A 20,010-nucleotide genomic window follows, 5' to 3' on the forward strand; every position below is an offset into this window, starting at 1 on the left:
CTCTTGAATCTATTTGTCACTTCCACTGTATAATCATAAGGGATTTGATTTAGGTCATACCTGAATGGTCTAATGGTTTTCCTTACTTTCTTCAATTTAAGTCTGAATTTGGCTATAACGAGTTCATGATCTGAGGCACAATCAGGTCCTCATCTTGTTTTTACTGACTGTATAGAGATTCTGCATCTTTGGCTGCAAAGAATATAATCAATCTGATTTCGGTGTTGACCATCTGGTGATGTCCATGTGTAGAGTCATCTCTTTTGTTGCCGGAAGAGGGTGTTTGCTATGACCAGTGCCTTCTCTTGGCAAAACTCTGTAGCCTTTGCCCTGCTTCATTTTGTACTCCAAGGCCAAATTTGCCTGTTATTTCAGGTATCTCTTGACTTCCTACTTTTGCATTCTAGTCCCCTAAAAGGTCTTGTAGGTCTTCATAGAACCATTCAGCTTCAACTTCTTCTTTGACATGGTGGAACTGTGTATATTTGAGGGCCAGATGTGGTTACCCTTTTAGCTTCCTGAATAATTAAATGTGGTTGAGTGCTCTTATGGTGTAGAGCTGCTGTTGTTGTTCAGCCACTCTTTGTGGCTGAACTCTTTGTGACTCTGTGTCTGACTCTTTGTTACCCCATGGACTACAGTATGCCAGGCCTCTGTGTACCTCACCATCTTCTGAAGTTTTCCCAAGCTCATGTCCATTGAATCATTTTATTCACTACATTGGTGAATGAAGAAAGAGACTCGGAGCAATGGGACAATAGTTTTGCCCATTTTTCCATGTGCAGAGTTGGACACATATAGTATTTGGCACTTCTTGGGTTGGGAAGATCCCCTGGAGAAGGGAGTGGCTACCCAGTCCAGTATTCTGGCCTGGAGAACTCTATAGTCCATGGAGTCACAAAGAGTTGGACATGACTGAGCAACTTTCACTTTCACAGAGTGAAAGCCCAGTTTGAATAAAAACCATGAGAGCTGGTGGAGTTGCTGTGGTATAGTATTAAACCTGGAATCAGCTCAATCAGCTTGGATATCCTGGCCTTCCGTATTGTTGCCACAGTTCCTTTGTAGAACTGAGTTTCAGCGTCTTCAGTATCTTTCAGTGTCTTCAGGTTTTCTATATATATAAAACATCACACAAACATATCTGTTAATTACCAGACCAAAAGAAGACTTCCAAAACGTAGTTCATGGTGACAATGTTCAATGAATATTTGCTGAATGAAACATGGTGACAATGTTCAATGAATATTTGCTGAATGAAACTGAAATGGGACCAGGCTTCTCCAGGCCCCTCACAACTTTTTTGAGATTACCAGAAGTTCCTACAAAAGTTAATTCTCTATGCACTGTGAGATTATGGGCTCACAGTTTACAGGTGGAAATGTTGCCAGGTGTGGTACACTGGAGAGCACTGTGGGTCAGCAGCTACTGGGATTACATGTGTGGCCTTCTCCTGACCCCATTCCCGTGAACTTGAAGGCCACCTACCTCTGCCTTACTCAGTTTCCCCATTTGTAGATGTTTGTGGAAAAGTGTAAACATGATGGAATTCTCCGTATAAATTAGGCATTGTGATTCCATGGAAGGAGATGTGAGCTAGGGCCTCCAAAAACCTAAATCCTATTGATAGTTCATTTGACCAAAATGTCATTTCTCTAGGACTGTCTCATTAAAACAGCTTTGTGTGTTCTTTGGTTATATACCAGGCATTGTGTGACCACAGAGGTGAATAAGGCATGATCACTGCCCCTCTATTGACTCTCCGTCTAGGGAGGGGAGAGCTAACCAGTAATGACTAAGTGTGAGCAGCTTCTTGGAGGCAGGTAGTATGTACAGTGGTGACACTCTGAGGAAGTGGTTAACTGTGCCTGAGTGGATCAGAGGATGTTTGAGAGCAGGGTTTTCCATCAGTAATAATTGTCTTGCCTTCCCTTCCATGTCCTTGTAAGGCTAAAAGGTGTGTGAAAGAGCAACACTGTCAGATACTAATAATAATAATACATAAATAATAATAAACATCATTATTATTCCATTATCAGTCACATTCAGATATTATACTTTTAGGTATTCAATGAAAAATAAACTCCACACTCCTGGTGAGTCTCTTACAGGGATGTTGAGTTTTCCCTTTTGTGTTATAAAGGATCAGACTCTGCATTCATAAAATAAGAGAATGTGCGATCTGAGTCATTTGGCCTTGCAGAGGGTTTTTTGTTTGTTTGTTTTTTTTAAATTCCGAAGTCGTGGGGCTCTTCTGTCGTTGCTGTTGTTTTTTCTCATTCCATGAGTTGATACCTGTCTTCACCTACCTGTTTTAATTACTGATTTAGGCGATACATACTTAGTGAACACTTTGTATGTATTCAAGGAGTATAAATACAATTAAATAATGCAATCAAATCTGAAAGACATGCTATATTTTACCCATGATAAGTGCTCAGTGGAAATAAATGATGAGTGCAGTGAATTGAAAGGGAAGAATAGTGAGTGGGCTCAGATCAGAAGATCAGATCAGTAGATCAGAAAAAGCTTTGGGGAAGAAGCCACACTTGCACTGGCCCTGCATGCACTCTGAGGCACAAGAGTGGTCTTATCCTTGCCATCTTACACAGAGATGAGAGTGTGAATGAGCCTGATATCTTGAGTGGCATTGAAAGGTCCATTTCATTTAGGAAAGATTCATAAAGTAAGAGATAAAGCTGAGAGTACAATATTTTGCATGTAATATTGGCTCAGGTATCAGCTGATGAGCATTTTTACCCATGTGTCTTATTTTTCCTATGAGCACAGAATCTACCTCTTTCTTATCTTCTTATCTATCAGAGTGCCTTTCATGTAAGAGTTGTTCAGTAAATATTTTAAAAATTAGTGTTGCTGAGTTATTTTAGATATAGCTAAAGACTTCATGGAATTTGAAGAAAATAGGAAGATATAATTTTACTAAAGGTTTTACCTCTAAAAGTGGGACATGGATGGCATCAGAAATAGTTTACACTCAACTCAAAAGCATCAGCTGATTCGGTATATATTGAACTAGAAGACCCCATGATAAGCATAGCACAGTCATGTTCATAATATTTTTATCTGGATAGGATGCATGTCTACTTGAGTGCGTTAGGCACTCTGGTGGGTTGGATTGTTCATCTCCAGAAGGATGGCACATATCTTTCTGTTAAACAGTGTCACTTGACGCTTATGCTCTGCTCACTTCCTTGTTTTGCAGCTCTACAGCTCCATGGACTTTGGAAGACGGTGGCAACTCATGCATGAACGCATCACACCCAACAGGTTTTACTGGTAAGCCCCATCCACAGTCTCACCTCTCTCTTGGACAGGAATCGGGCAACTTGGCTCTCTGGCAATTCCTGGACACTTCCAGCACTTGAGGTCATTGTGTGTCCTAGCCCTTTGCTACTCATTTTGGTTCATGGACTGGTAGCATTAGCATCACTTGGGAAGTTTTAGAAATACAGAATCTCAGGGCACATTGAAACTTATTAAGCAGAACTCTGCATATAGCATAATCCCTGGTGATTTTATGTGCACATTGAAGTGAGAAGCCTTGGACCAGAGAGCTTCTTGAGAAGGTCATGACTGGGTGCTCTTAGCTATGTATTAATCTCCCCTCTTTTAGTAAAAAGTAGATATTTTATGAACCTATTCTAAAAAGCAAGCATTTCCTAAAACGTACTATGAAGAACACTAGCAGTGCTTCTCCTTCCAAAAGCATTTCTATGGTCACATAATTTTAGGTAACAGTTATCCAACTCTGGCCTCGTGGAGACTCAGGATTCACATTAGGATATTAGAGCCTCTGGAGAAATGCAGAGTAAAGGAAGCTGCCAGACATGAAGTCACGGATTCCCAAACTCACTTTACTCCAGAATCCCTTTCTCATGTCATACCTGATCATCCTTTAGAACAACTTCTGTGGAGCACTTTTTGACAAGTTTTTCAAGGAGTGAATACGTTTCAGCTGGAAAATTAGCCCTTTCCCCTATTCAGAAAGTGTTATTAACTGGTATTTTTTATACACGAATTCTATTGTTAATTTGATTGTAGCAGAGTAAACTTGGTTTGGTATAAGGTTTACTTTTTACTCTTCCTAGCTATATGAAATGCTTCTAACATGTATCATGCTTTCATTTCTGCAGAAGCGATGGCCAAATATATCTAGGAAGGTATGTAGGAAGCATATACCAAAGTGTATAATATGCTTAATTATGTGCTTAATTAGAAACAGAAACAAAATTAACAGTACTTAAAAGTATACCTATTCCATGTCTCATATTAATACCTTAGTTCAGCTCCCTTAAAGAGTCACGAGATGACCCTTCATGCCTTCCACAAGGTAGGGGTGGTGTGGGGGCGCAGTGGGGGGATGTACATATATGCTTCTTTGAACATATATATATATATACAACCAGCATCTTTGGAAGCAACATTTCACCCTATCCCCTCTGCACCTACAGAACTATGTTCAGAATTAAAATGATGATTGCTGAAGCACACTGTGAAAATCAACTATGTCTTATTATATACAAAGTACTTGGAGAAAAAAGGGAACTGGTAGTACTGCTTTACCTCAATGCCTGGACTATTCCCAGTCATTTTTCCCTTTGCAGACCAATTATTATTTGTTCTATAACTACTATTTCAATTATTATTTGGTCTGTATTTAGAATTATATTAAGATTTTTTCAATAGACTGAGACAGAAAAAGGAAATATTTGTTTTTCTGATGTGCTAGTTATATAATTACTGCCTTTTGCTCAGCTAAGATGGACCAGTTTCTCAGTGTCAATTCAGTTCAGTCGCTCAGTCGTGTCCGACTCTGCGACCCCATGAACCGAAGCATGCCAGGCCTCCCTGTCCATCACCAACTCCAGGAGTTCACTCAAACTCACGTCCATCCAGTCGGTGATGCCATCCAGTCTTCTCATCCTCTGTCGTCCCCTTCTCCTCCTGCCCCCAATCCATCCCAGCATCAGAGTCTTTTCTAATGAGTCAACTCTTCGCGTGAGGTGGCCAAAGTACTGGAGTTTCTGCTTTAGCATCATTCCATCCAAAGAAATCCGAGGGCTCATCTCCTTCAGAATGGACTGGTTGGATCTCCTTGCAGTCCAAGGGACTCTCAAGAGTCTTCTCCAACACCACAGTTCAAAAGCATCAATTCTTCGGCATACCATCACTCAAAAAGAAAGTGGAAAGTGAAAGTTGCTCAGTCATGCCCGACTCTTTGCAACCCTGTAGAATAGTGCATGGAATTCTCCAGTCCAGAATACTATAGTGGGCAGCTGTTTCCTTCTTCCAGGTATCTTCCCAACCTGGGGATCAAACCTAGGTCTCCCACATTGCAGGCGGATTCTTTACAAGTTGAGCCACCAGGGAAGCCCAACCATCACTCAAAAGTCCCTCAAAAAAAATAAATAAATAAATAAATAAACAAAACCCTCTGCTGTTTCTGAAACAAATTCTTGAGATGGTAAGGCAGTTAGCTGACTAGGAAGTCAAGTTGATGAAGAACGGAAGTACAGTAGACTGGATAAGCCTTGTCATCATTCCTGAAGGAAATTAAATTAAGTGGATGAAGGGTAGCATTTTCCTATTTGCAGAGGGCAAGAAGGGAATGTTCCAGATTCTGTCTGCCTTCCCCCTTCTTTTATAGAGCAAAAAGAGTAAATCCCCAGGTCCTGTAATTATGTTTCATTTCTTTTCCACCCTGTGCTTCTTTCATATATGCCCCCATGGGGAAATATAAAAGTTAGTGCCTGTGCTGGCTAGCCAAGTAGTAGCTGAAAATTCCATTTTTGTAATTATCACTTCTCTGTTTCTGATATATAATTGCCACGATTATTCTTTTAGGTGTCACTGGAGTTGTAGAGAAAGACACATAGACCTCCCCCCCGCCCCCGCCCCCATTGATAGAATCATGATTGTGGAAAGCTCTTATGCTGAAAAGACTTGGCTTATATGGGTTAGGCATGGAAATATTGACTCGATACCTCCTTGAGGAAAGACAAAGTGTGCATTTGTCAGGGTATAGAACACAGCTTTGGTTAAGACAGAGCCTCTCGGGGGTCTGGTCTCTGAATCCATATAAATGGAAACAGTATTCTTCCTGTTAACTTCATATAGTTATTGAAAGGACAAGATACCATCCTTTCAGAATTGGACTCTTGGCAATTTTATTTTCTCTGTTTCAGATTTATAATTTGTAAGTTATGTCTTTAACTACTATATTTATTAGTAGTTCTGAATTTATTCAGTTGCTCAGTCTTGTCTAACCCTTTGCAACCCCATGGACTGAAGCCTGCTAGGCTTCCCTCCTGTCCTTCACCATTTCCCAGAGCTTGTTCAAACTCATGTCCACTGAGTCAGTGATGCCATCCAACCATCTTGTCCTCTGTCGTCCCCTTCTCCTCCTGCCTTCTATCTTTCCTAGCATCAGGTTCTGAAGACCATAACATGTAATTGATTGGTCATTTTTTCTGGGATCCAGAAAATCCTATGCCCGGTGAGACTTTTCCTGTGTACATCTAGTAACAATTGAATGGGTCCAAGAAGCCACATCTCAACCTAACTTTATTGTCCTCACTCTTTCTTGAGTCTTGATTTTTCTGAATGTCATAAAAACAAGACAAATCAACAGCCAAAAGCCTTAAAACTGCTTCTTTTTGAGGGATGATGCAGAGTGAAGTGGTATTGGGGCTGACAGAGATACATGGAGGGAAGGGCAGTCATGCCCAAAACAAGAAATTGAAGTAAAAGACTTATCTTGCAGTAAGTAGACAAATAGAGTAAACATGCAACCCAGACGGAATATTGCCCAAATACTGTTGTCTATAATTTGGAGATTTTCAAATTTCTAGGGATAGATCCTTCATGAATGCTAGGTTTCTTCTCCTATACTGCCTCAGTTGGTGGAAAGTAGCAACCTAGAGGGGACCTGTGGGGAAGAACACCGTGATATAGAAATGATTTCTGCCAAGGGTGCAGAAGAATCAACCATCTACGATGACGATCAGTGTAATGGCTGTGAAAATGCATCAAGAACTCTAAGGGGTATCATGATTATTCATTTCCTCCTTTGTGGCCTACAGTGCCTATGAGTTAGACAGGGCATGGGCCATAATTTTCCCATGGGCCATAATATTAGCATTAATAATAAAAGATTCATTAGAGGTAAAGTTTTCTTTATGAATTCCAGATGTTCTAATGCCATCAAGAGAGGTCACCTAGGAATCTTGCACTATGGAGTGACTCCACCATCATGCCCTGAGCATCAGACTGACATGTAGACTCTTTTATGTGTGACCCTTTCACTCATTTGATATGTGGTTAACAGGTAGATTACTAGCCCTGTCATGCTCCTCTTCATCACCCCAGTTGCTTTAGCAAGTTTAGTTTGCAGGGAGAACACAGGAGGAGCTAAGTATCCTACTGTAATCTTTCTCTAGTCTCTGCTTGGGCAGGGGTATCAGAGGGAAAAGTGTTTTTTTTTGTTTAATAGCCTACTGAGCTGCAAATGAATAGTACCTCCACTCTTCCGCTGGGAGATATTTAACAGGCAGGCACATTCTGCAGTGGGAAGATTGTTTTCATTGCACATCCAATTTGAATACTTGTTATGGTTCACAGCTTTACCTCGGTGGCCCCTCAGTCTCCCTAGGTGTTCACCCTCCTCTGGCTTCTTTTCCGATGAGGGGACAGGCATCCTAGGCCTTGCTGAGTTCTCTGTGTAACTGGGCTGGCCTCTAAGTGCCTCTGATCCCTGATAGCATTTGTTTGTGTAGTATCATGAACAAGAGAAAGAATGTCTCCTATGTCTCTTTCTTACTGACTTCCCCTTAATTGTTCTTTCTCCTGAAAGACCAGGGTCCCTTTGTTTTTCCTTGATGTCACTGCAGGAGAATGTTCTGATAAAGTAATACACCCAAAGCTGCCAGGAACTTAAATTCTTACCCCTTTTTTGGGGTCTTTGGGCTGTAAAATGGACTGGTCTTTAGAGTAGAAGAAAAAAGAAAGCCCTATAAGAAGTCAACAGGTGTGGAACAAGCTCTAGATCAGCCCACTTCAGGGCGCTCAAGGAGAGGAGGGTTCCTGATGGATGGCTCTTTGAAGCTGTAACAGTGCCTGGCTGCAGGCTGGAGTGGCTGGCATGCAGGGACAGTCAGTATGGGCTTCACATCTCCTCTGTCCTTTGATTTAATTTGGCTTACTCTTTGTAGATTTCTAATGATGGTTGTGCCAGCAGCTTCTATATTCTTCTTTCAGAAAGGTCATTAGGGAGGGTAGGAAAAATGTAAAAGCAAAACATGTCTCGTCTGGTGTGTAGAGCTAGAATGTCCTAGGAATATATCTTTTAAAGAAGAAAGGAAGGGTATGGACTAAAAACTCCTTTCATCACAATATTTCCTTTCCAATCTTCCATTGTTCTTGTTTTTTCCAGTCTCTTTGTATGCATATGCTCTTTTATACATAGCTTAAATATTTTGCACATGAATTTTTATAATCTGCCTTCTCCCCTTTTAATGTTCTATTATAACAATTTTATGATATTATAAAATCTTTATAATCATTTTAATTGTCTATGCAACACTTCATTATGTAAAGAGACATACTTTATAACTCTGTTTTTATTGACCATTGGAAATTTTCATATTTTTTATTGTCATAAATAATAGTTTAATATTTTATGCATATTTCCTTAATATCTAGGATTTTTTCCTTGGACAAGTGTCCTTGGTAGCCCAAATAAAAACGTGTGTTTTTTCTCAGTCTCAACAGAGTGTCACATTCAAATGGAATGACCAAAATTCAACATTGAAGCATTTTAGAGAAATAATGTTTTTTATTGAACGTTTTCTTAAAAGAGTTGCAAAGCAGCATCACATCTCACAGCACACAGTGAGTCTTTATAAAACTTCCTTTGTCCATATCTAACAGTCCAAGATCCTGATCATCATGGTAGTTACTGTCTCATCTTTTCCTTCTCTTTCCTTGGGCTCTAAAACTATTCTCAGTCACAGAAGTTCATTGTCCACAGCATGGCCCCTTCCAGAGAATACCTTGTACCCCACACACCTTCCTCCCCAGGTATCATCAGCTTTTCTTATATAGAAAAGCTCATCTCACCATCTGTCACTCTACCCTTCCCTCCAGGAAATCAATCCTTGCTGCACAGCCCTTAGAAAATGTAGGAGGGGGAGTGGGTGATTGTTAGAGTCCAATAACTTTGGTTTAATCACTACTAAAAGAAGAATAATTATATCAAAATATATACATTTTGAGTATCTTTAATACCTTTCTTTAAAAATGTCAATTGTGTGCTGTTGTATGTTCTCACCTAAAACATATGCAAGTATGAGTCTCCTTGTAATTAACATTGACTTCATTCTTGGGGCAGGCAGCTTCCGGATGGTCCCCAGTGCCCTCTGTCTTCTGGGCACCTTCTCACTGAGTTTGAGCTCCTTTTAGTGACTTGCTTCTGGTGACTAGAGCATGGCACCAGTGGAAAGATGACACTTCAGAGATTCATCTTCAAAAGTTTTTGTCTTAGGGACCTTGTGATTGCTTTGTGAGCTGCCCTACGGAGAGGCCCATATGATAAGGAACTGATGGAGGTTGCAGTCAGTAGTCAGTGAGGAAGTGAGGGCCTCAGTCCAACAGCTCGGTTCTAGTGAGAAATGGCTGAATCCTGCCAACAATCTTGTGAGTGAGCTGGGAGGCGGGTCCTTCTCCAGTCAGGCCTTCAGGGGAGACTGCAGCTCTGGCCAGCACATCAAGCCTGTGAGAGACCTAGAGACAGAGGCACCCAGCGGAGTCATGCCCAGATTCCTGACACACAGGACTGTGAGACAATACACATTTGTTGTTTTTAGCTGCTAGGTTTTCTAGTGAAATTGTCTGAGCTTGTTTCATTCTATTCTGTTTTATTCTGTTTTGCATTCTGATGGCATGATTTTGCTCTCTGAGTATACTCTTTGGTGCCTGTGTGTGTGTGAGGGTGAGCCCAGTGTGCACATTCCCATTCAGAGAAGTGCTAATCTCACTTACAAAAATCCCATTTATCTCAGTCCTAGACTTACCTAGCTCAGCCTAGTAGTGGCTGTGAGAGTGGAAGACAGAGCAGAGAAGCAGGAGGTGAAAATGGGACATGATTACCTTGAGATAACGTGGCTAGTGAACTCTCTTACATCATTACTTCAATTTAAACTCAGATCTCACCTGTTCTGGAATGTGTTCTGTGTTTTGCTTCAAGGATAAGCTCCTAAACTATGGTTCCTGAGGAACTGCATGGAGACTCATCCTTTGTCTGTTAATACATTACCCGTGACAGAAGGAGAGTTAAGGGATAGGCAGAATGGCCTGAGATTGCTTCCTGGAAAATCAAGGTCTTTTCAAACAAAGTTACCATTATGGGCGGAATTTTTGAAGCAGCCTCTACAATTTTGCAAACACAGTCATTTGCAATCTCGAATAATGGGATTTAGGCATCGACCTGATAGAATCAGATTTAGAGGCCCTTTGCAAACCAGGGTATGCCACAAATAATATTTAATTCAACTTTCCTTTACATTTTTTAAATGGTGCAGCAATTTAAAAATACATTACATTCGGAATAATACACGCAAGGTCAGAAGGGGAGATGTGAAAGCTCAGCTCGCAAGGAGAAATCAGTTTCTACTTTGCTGATGGGGCCACCCGTATGCTGTATGTCTGGTTGCATCTTGGCCTTGGAAGAGCTATCTTAGTGCTGAGAGCAAATGCAGCACTTGAAAGCTATTCATGGTTCTCAGCCAGTGCACTGAGGAAAACAGAAAGCTCAATCAAGACCTGTTGGACTCATTCATAATTATCCTAAGCACAGATGGGTTCTATGAAGGAGGGTAAACAAGGAGATGTAGGTAGTTCTAGACTTGATGAACTCTTTACTGTGAAGAGAAGGTGTCATATTTGACCCTGCCTTGGGAACTCTGAAAAGATTTGTGTGTCAAGCAGAGAAGTCAAACACTGAATTAGGTAATGTATCCACTTACCTAACCCAGTCTATGAAAAATTCCAAGATACAAATGGGAAACATAATTTCTTCTTTTCCCAGCTTCTTGGATGGTTTCTCTGGAATTAGAGACACATGGCTTCCAAATGCTTCTTCCACCCCATGACTATGTGGAAAACACGAGAAATAGTTCTTCAGCTCAGAGAAAGGGGAATCTCACTGATAAAATTTCAGAGGGTATGAAATGTGATTGTTCTCACAACGGGTGAGATTTCAGAGGTTACTGTCCTTTGAGGAGAGGCCAGGAGAGACCCACGTGGAGTAAAGCACTTAGACTGCTCTAATCTTCCTGAAACTCAAATTGTCCATTAGAGCTTCTTCTCCCTATATGAAGAAGTGGGGACGGTGGACCACTGATAGTAATGAGCTGCGTTTAGTGGCCTTGACTAGGGAATCTGAGAATTGGAGGGTTAAGGAGAGGTCTAGAGAGAAAAGAAAGAAAAGGATATTGAGCTGAGCAGCTCAAGGAGAAAGTATCCAACTGAAGAGTTGAAAGTGAAAGTGAAAGTCAAGTCGCTCAGTCGTGTCCAACTCTTTGTGACCCTGTGGACTGTAGCCAACCAGGCTCCTCCATCCCTGGGATTCTCCAGGCAAGAATACTGGAGTGGGTTGCCGTTTCCTTCTCCAGGGGATCTTCCCAACCCAGGGATCGAACCCGGGCCTCCTGTATTGCAGGCAGACGCTTTATACTCTGAGCCATCAGGGAAGCCCCAGCTGAAGGGTTGGAGGTTGTTTAACATGCAGGTTGGAGACAGTGTTACAGGCAGGAGGAATCACCCTTTTCCTCACTGAGGAAATCTAAGCTTGCTCTGTTTCTGGTTGGGTTAAGAGTGTGTATTAACCTGAGGCTACCATAACAAACTGCCATAGAACTGGGTGGCTTCAACAGTAGATGTGTATTTTCTCCTGCTTCTGGTGGCTGGGAGGAGATCAGGGTGCCAGCATGGTTTCTGGAGAGAGCTCTCTTTCTGGCTTGTAGACTTCTATCTTCTTGCTGTGTCCTGTCATGCTTTTGCCTTTTATAAGGACACTATTGCCATGAGGAGGACTCTACCCTCATGACTTCATCTAACCCTAATTACCTCCCAAAGGTCTCCTCTCAAGATAGCAATGCCTAGCATTGCCTTAGGATCTGCCTGCAATGCAGGAGACCCGGGTTCAATCCCTGGGTCAGGAAGATACGCTGGAGAAGGGAATGGCACCCACTCCAGTATTCTTGCCTGGAAAATCCCATGGACAGAGGAGCCTGACAGGCTACAGTCCATGGGGTCACAAAGAGTTGGACATGACAGAGCAACTAACACTTTCACTTTTACATTAGAGGTTAAAGCTTCAACATGTGAATGAGGATGAGTTGGGAGTGGGGAACACAGTTCAGCCCACAGCTTGATAAAGCAGGGAAGACATTGAGAAGAAGTGCAAAATTTCCAGAGAACTTCTCACCGAGAAGAATTCTGGAGCAGAAGTGCCTCAGGCTTGTAGGAATAGATGGGAAGGAAATACCGAAAATTCAAAAACAATTTTTAAAAGGTACAAACACAATATACTTCTTTTTTTCTGATTGTAGCATCAACCAAAGCTTATTGTAGACATTCAAGAAAATGCAGGAAAATAAAAAGAAAATAATTACTTCTAATTTCACTGCCCAGAAGACATCACTTTAAAAAAATCAAGTACTTTTCCATAGACTTTTCCTTTATTATAATGTAGTATAATTTTCAATATACTTGTTTGTTTGACAATTGAAATCATGCTGTTTATGAAATTTTGTATCTTATTAAAACATACTTGAACATTTTCCTGTACCATTCTGTACTCTCTCTAAACATAATTTAAAATTTGTATTATTTGAGTTGTATTTTAATTGGTGGCTATATAGTAATTTAATCACTCTACTATTATTTTACATTGTTCTTGCTTCTAAACATTTACTATTAAGGAAGTTACTGGAATGTTATTTTGAAAGCCTCTAAGTAATTATCTTTCCAAGGTTGGTTTATTATGATTTTTAAGGATAGACTACCAAAACAATATATATAAATATTAGCATGCCAAATTGTTCTCTGGAAAGTTTATACCAATTTCCACTCAAACTAGTGAAATGCCATTTCAACACCTCATAAAAATTTAATTTAAAAAAGTAATCTAATTTAATATGCAAAAATGGATTTCCCTTGTTTTAATTTGCATTTCTTATCAGACTGGTGAGCTTAGACAAGTTTTCATGTATTTATTAGCCATTGTATCTCTTTTATGTGACCATCTGTTTTTGCTTCTTCTTTATTATAAGTTTTTTATATAGTCTCTCATTTTGTTTCAATGTTGTCTCCAGTTTGTTCTTTGTATTTTAATTGGCTTATGATATCAAACATACTTTTTAAAAAATTGCTCAAATCTTTTTATTTTTTCTGTTATATCTCCTATTACTTTATGTGTAGATTATGCCCTCAACTGTGATCATGCAACTATTAGCTGGACTTTTCTGATTTGCAGTGCTCCTTTATTAAACAGTGTATATAATACATATATATTATACATTAGATTATATATATTAAAAGACTCTGTATTCTCCTATATTATGCTTCAGAAATCTCATTACTGATAATTGTCTATTTCATCTTGTGACTGTATTATAATTTAATCATTTTATAATTATTTTATCCATATTTTTAGAATTTAGATGGATAGATATTTTTAGAATTTGTAGGATTTTAATTTTTTTTAAGTAATTAAAATCTACTGAACATCTTCCTACTTAATTCTGTGCCCATATTTCTGACTACTTTCTCTGATGGTCTCCTGCAGGAGAAACTCTGACCAGAAGTTAGGGACCACTGAGGTTGGTAACATTTGTCAACAGCCTTTATCCTGCTGGCTTGGTCAGTCCTCTGTGCCCTGAGCCAGACCAGACTGTGTTCAGTGAGTGTTTATAACACAGCATAGTGCCTAACTGGGCAAGTCTCCTCTCTTGCAAAACATAAAACAAAAATAGAACCTTTTCTTCTCTTCCCAAATATTCCTGGGCTTATTTTACTTATCTGTCCATCCAAATAAATTTAGAATCACTTTGTCATGTTTCAAAATGTCCTGCTTCCCCCCACCACTATAAAGCAGCTATTTAGGTTATTGGTTAGAATTGTGTGGCAAAGCTATAAATTCATTTGGCAAGAACTGAATGTTTTTCAATATCCAGTTTTCATTTTTGGCCATATGGTTTGTCTCTCCTTTTATATTACTTCTTTGTTTCTCAGTAAAAATTGTATAGTTTTCTTTATATCAGTCTTACATATTTCTAGTTAATATTATTTCGAAGAATTTTCACTTTTGGTATTATTATAAGTAAATATATTTTGTATGTAACATCTTTATTCAGACTGGCATGACTGAATTGGGTAACCAATTCAGTTAGAGGTGTATATATAATTTGTATGCATATAAGAGGTGTATCTATAATCTATAACCAACAGAGGTATATCTGTAATTTGCCTACATGCATATTTAGTTGGTGCCCTAAGATTCTTTATATTATAAAGAAAACGTGTTTAAGATTTTTAAGTGATCAAGAGAATGTGATATGACTACAAATTCATTCCTGTGGGAGTTTAGGAATTAAAATAGGAGGAGAGCTTTGCCCTTAATAGCTGTATGAGATTGGGCAATGGTAGTTAATCAGCTGGTGTCCTTTCTGGCTGGTGGAACATCAGTATACCCTGCCATTGCCTCCTGGCTAAATGTCAGTCTTTTTAGCTTGGAACATGGTAAGTGCTCAATAAATATTAGATAGAAAATTAATAATAAAACAACTTATGAGAAGATAATTGGAAGAAATGACCATCCGCATTAATTTACTGGCAGATAATACTTAGCATCTCTTTGAAACTGAGCAAGGTTGAGTGCATCTGCATATCTTATTTTTATTCTATGTTCAAATCCCATTCATTACCTAATAGTCAGTGTTCATATTTCTGATCTGTTTTCCAGCTATCAGGCTATGTCTTATTATTATACTTGTTAAAGCTATTTTTAGAGAAAATATTTCTAGCTTGATGTTAATAAAATTCATAAAACCATAAGCTAAAGATTATATTGTATCTTATCCTGTGTACTTTAATAGATGTGATACAAATGTTGAGACATGTCCATGCAGATTGTGAATGGAACATGGCTAGAAATGGGAAGCACCAATAGAATATGAGTAAGAAATGTCATGATTGCTCAGAAGTTGAAGGGCCCAGGTTGGTCTGGTATACCAAGTGAAGATTTCTTAGAGGAAATGGGATTAATGAACCTTGAAGAGTGGGTTTACTTGGCGAGTAAGAAAGGGAGACAGGTTTTCTTGCAAAGGGAAGCTGATTAGAACAAAGCTGAAGTCATGGGATATTTGGAGAGCAGTTAGTATATCTGCTGAAATAGCGTTTCTCAACCTCAACGTTTTTACCATTTTGGTATGAATAATTATCCTGTGTGTTGTGAGAGGTTTCGCTGGATCCTTGGTCTTTATTCCGTAAATGCTTACAAGTATCCCTCTAGTTGTGAAAACCAGAAGTATCTCTAATATTCTCACACTGCCAAATGTTCTCTGAGGGGCATCTTCACCCCTGACTAGGAGACACTGTGCTAGGAAGATAGGATTTGTGTTGAGGGGCAGTGAGAAATGAAGCTGGACATATAGACTAGATTCAGACTGTGAAGGGCTTCAAATACCGGGTAAGTGGTTTAGACATGTCGCTCTGGCTAATGGAGGGAATTCATCTTTTGTGCAGGGAAATGACATGATATTCATATTTTATGAAGATTTATTAACATTTGGCACTTTCCTTGCGATGCTTAAGTGCATTCTGCACAGCTCTCTGTCAATAGATAAGCTACTGATTTTTCTCAAGACAGATGCAGCTCCTCTAACATATCTTGATCCCAAGTTTCCTTCTCCAGTGGAAAAAGTATGGAATTGTGGATTTTTAAAAATATAAACCTAGTATATATTCTTTTTTTTTTAGTATATATTCTTAAATAATTCATTTCTGTTTATACTTTAATCAATACAACAGCATTATAGATTTTTATTGAACTAATGATGCAATCACTTTAATACACGTTTTATTCTTGTCCTCTTCTAATTTTTGTACACATGAAAGTAATTTTTCACAAAAATACAGTTGTAATAGGTTTCCACATTTATGTCTTTTTTTCACTTTTTCCTAACCTAAACAATTTTCTGTATATAGGCAGAGTATTTATAATTATTATATTCATGGTGGCAGAGTATCATACTGAATTAATAAACTCTTTTATACTAATGAAATATGGAAAAGTTAGAGTAGAAAGGACCCTAAAAGATCCAGTGATTTTAGTCTAGTGTTCTTGGAAGTTCTAAGAGGTGATTCTATCTCTAAGGTGATTAGACATCTAAGAGGTGATTAGGCCAGGACTAATCACCCTGATCTAGTGATTTCTTCACTAGTGCTCTTGGGAGTTCTAAGCGTGTTCTGATAAATTGCCCTAGTCAGTCAGTTCAGTCACTCAGTTGTGTCTGACTCTTTGAGACCCTGTGAGCTGCAGCACACCAGGCTTCCCTGTCTATCACCAACTCCCAGAGCCTACTCAAAGTCATGTCCATCGTGTCGGTGATGCCATCCAACCATCTCATCCTCTGTTGTCCCCTACTCCTCCCGCCTTCAATCTTTCCCAGCATCAGGGTCTTTTCAAATGAGTTGATTCTTCGTATCAGGTTGCCAAAGTATTGGAGTTTCAGCTTCAGCATCAGTCCTTCCAATGAATATTCAGGACCGATTTCCTTTAGGATTGACTGGTTGGTTCTCCTTGCAGTCCAAGGGACTCTCAAGCATCTTCTCCAACACCACAGTTTAAAAGCATCAATTCTTCTGCACTCAGCTTTCTTTATAGTCCAACTCTCACATCCATCCATACATGACTACTGGAAAAAACATAGCTTTGACTAGATGGACCTTTGTTGGTAAAATAATGTCTCTGCTTTTTAATATGCTGTCTAGGTTTGTCATAGCTTTTCTTCCAAGGAGCAACTGTCTTAATTTCATGGCTGCAGTCACCATCTGTAGTGATTTTTAGGCCCTCCAAAATAAAGTCTGTCACTGTTTCCATTGTTTCCCCATCTATTTGCCATGAAGTGATGGGATTGGACGCCATAATCTTAGTTTTCTGAATGTTGAGTTTTAAGCCAACTCTTCCACTCTCTTCTTTCACTTTCATCAAGAGGCTCTTTAGTTCTACATTTTCTGCCGTAAGGATGGTGTCATCTGCGTATCTGAGGTTATTCATATTTCTCCCAGCAATCTTGATTCCAGCTTGTGCCTCATCCAGCCTGGCATTTCACGTGATGTACTCTGCATATAAGTTAAATGAGAAGGATGACAAATTGCCCCAGGAACTACCTGATATACAGAGAAGCCTTAGGAGTGCTTAGTGATCAGTTCTTTGGCTCCATCATTTTTACTCAGTCAGAACTACTCAGCTTTTAATGTTTTATATATTAGGCTATGCATAAGATCTATTTTGAAGATAGAAGACCATTCAATAAAGAAGCAAAAATATTTATAAAATCACTGATCTAGATTGATCTTTTCATTTTACACAAGCTGCCTACTGGTATAATAGTCTAAAGGTTATCCTTCCTTAGTGCTTGCACCACCCTGAAGTGTTCAGTTCTGTAGTGCAGACACTTATTGAATGGTTAAAATTTTGCCAAAGTACCTAAGTTACTGTGCTAATGAGGATGCTGTCTGGTGACCCTCCACTCTATCAGTGGGCTCAACGTATTTTGGTGAGAAGACAAAGGTCCACATTCACTTGGAAATGATTTTGACGAGTTAAGTGATAATTCATAGAGCCAGATGTGAGAGTGGGTGAAAGACTGGTGACTGAATTGGAAAAAAATGTATACTTTCATTTACTTGGTGGTAAATGGCACTGAGCCTAGGTGTTGTGACTACACCGTGAAAGAGAAAGTGAAGTCGCTCTTTGCAACCCCATGGACTGTAGCCTACCAGGCTTCTCCGTCCATGGGATTTTCCAGGCAAGAATACTGGAGTGGGTGGCCATTTCCTTCTCCAGGGGATCTTCCCAACCCAGGGATTGAACCCGGGTCTCCCTCATTGCAGGCAGACGCTTTACCCTCTGAGCCACCAGGGATGCTTAAAACAGGAAATTCCTTTAGTCAGTTAGGCTTTTTCAGCTGTCAACAAATTGCTTTTCAAAGGCAGCAGTTTTCCTCTCATGTACATGTTTGTGTATTTCTGAATCCAGCAACTAACATATGCTACCACCTCGATCCCCTTTGTTTACAAATACAGTGAGGGACAGAACTGTCATTCAGTTCCTCAGTTCCTCCCAAATCTGCCGGGGACCAGCCCCGGCTGATCCAGGGTATTCGAAGGAGAGACGGCGTAGGCAAAGATCAGGAAACAATTGCTTAATTAAATGTTAATTAAGGATATAAAGAGTAATAGAATGAGGATAGCTCAGTAAAATTCAGTGAAGAAAAGAGGCTGAAATAAGGATAGCTCAGTGAGGAAATTCAGTGGAGAAAAGAGGCTGAAATAAGGATAGCTCAGTGAGGAAATTCAGTGGAGAAAAGAGGCTGAAATAAGGATAGCTCAGTAGGAAAATTCAGTGAAGAAAAGAGGCTGAATAATTCAGCCAGAAAGGTAAGAGAAAGAACGACATGGTGAGACCATAGAGTCATGCAGCAAGCCAGGCTTTCTTCCTGCAAACTTATCATATGCAAAAGCTTAGGTGATTTGCATCATCTTCTGGCCCGGAGGCCTGTTAACATTTTAAGACCCTTTCTTCAGAAAACTTATTTTTCTCTAAAGGTGATTGGTCAGGAGCCACCCTCCAAAAGCATTAGATAAAGTTGCATTCCTACAGAGCAAAGGTATGGTGGGCTATAACAAGAAAAAGAATTAACTCAAGGGTCCCAGGTTACAAACATTAAAGCTACTACTTACACCAATTATATTAATCAATACACTGCCAGGGACACAGCAGGTAAGGGATATGGAAACTTAGCAGCAAACATTGGCCCAACAAGTGAAAATCCCTTCACCAATACAATTTCTAATCAATCTTTTAACTACTCAAAAGAATCTGTGTTTAGACAGTTTAGAACATCTCCTGCCTCTCACAGTTGGGAGGCTCTGAACAATCACATGTGGCCGGAAAAACCTATTCAGGCAGGCTAGAGGATTTCCAAAGGAGTTTGTGTAACTGGAGCTGTAAGCTAACTCTTTTTTCAGAGAGGTAGTGGGGGACAGCCCCCCGTAAAGTCAGAGGTGTAGGTGAAAGCACAAAGCAGAAAGTAGGCAGACTCTGGTTTTGGGGGTATATGCTCGAGAATTTCCAGGGGGACTCCTGAAGCTCGATCCCACCTTTGCGTATGCCGAGCCTCCTTCCTCATGACCTTTGTCATGGGCGGAGTTCCTCACTGGCTCCCAGCAGTGATAGAATTCCAGTTGAGCTATTCCAGATCCTGAAAGATGATGCTGTGGAAAGTGCTGCACTCAGTATGCAATATGCACTCAATATGCAATATGCCGGCTCCCGGCACAAATCAGAACACATTCTCCACCTCCGGGCCTCTTACTTGAATCTGCTCTTTGGAAAGAGGGTCTGGATGATGGATTAAGGGCATGCCCCGCCCCTTTTCATCTCCCCACTGGCCAACCGTGTCATGTTCAGACATTCCAACCTTTTCCCTTCACAGTGTTGCAGACAAGCTGTTAAGTAATTTGGGCAGAACCGTGCACAGTGGAGGCAGAGAGAGAGAGCCCCAGGGGGATTCCTGCTCTGCCCACTCAGCATTTCATATGGATGTGGGGAGACTGAAGCGTTGCAAAGGTCAGACCCTGGAGTGAGTCTGATCTATAAAAAGCACCAAAGTGTGCAATAATTGCCAAGGAGCTGGGCCAGAA

At 40.0% G+C, this 20,010-nt stretch overlaps 1 protein-coding gene across 2 annotated transcripts in view; it reads left to right on the top strand.

Moving 5' to 3' along the window:
• SORCS3 (sortilin related VPS10 domain containing receptor 3) overlaps positions 1-20,010 on the top strand; it is a 647,321-nt gene that overhangs the window by 410,285 nt on the left and 217,026 nt on the right. For both annotated transcript variants that reach the window (XM_061403393.1, XM_061403394.1), the window contains exon 5: positions 3,224-3,297. In XM_061403393.1, the coding sequence (XP_061259377.1) occupies positions 3,224-3,297 (74 nt within the window). The remainder of the gene's footprint in view (positions 1-3,223; positions 3,298-20,010) is intronic.

This window comes from Bos javanicus, chromosome 26 (genome assembly GCF_032452875.1).
Source record: "Bos javanicus breed banteng chromosome 26, ARS-OSU_banteng_1.0, whole genome shotgun sequence".
In the NCBI taxonomy this organism is placed as follows: Eukaryota; Metazoa; Chordata; class Mammalia; order Artiodactyla; family Bovidae; genus Bos; species Bos javanicus.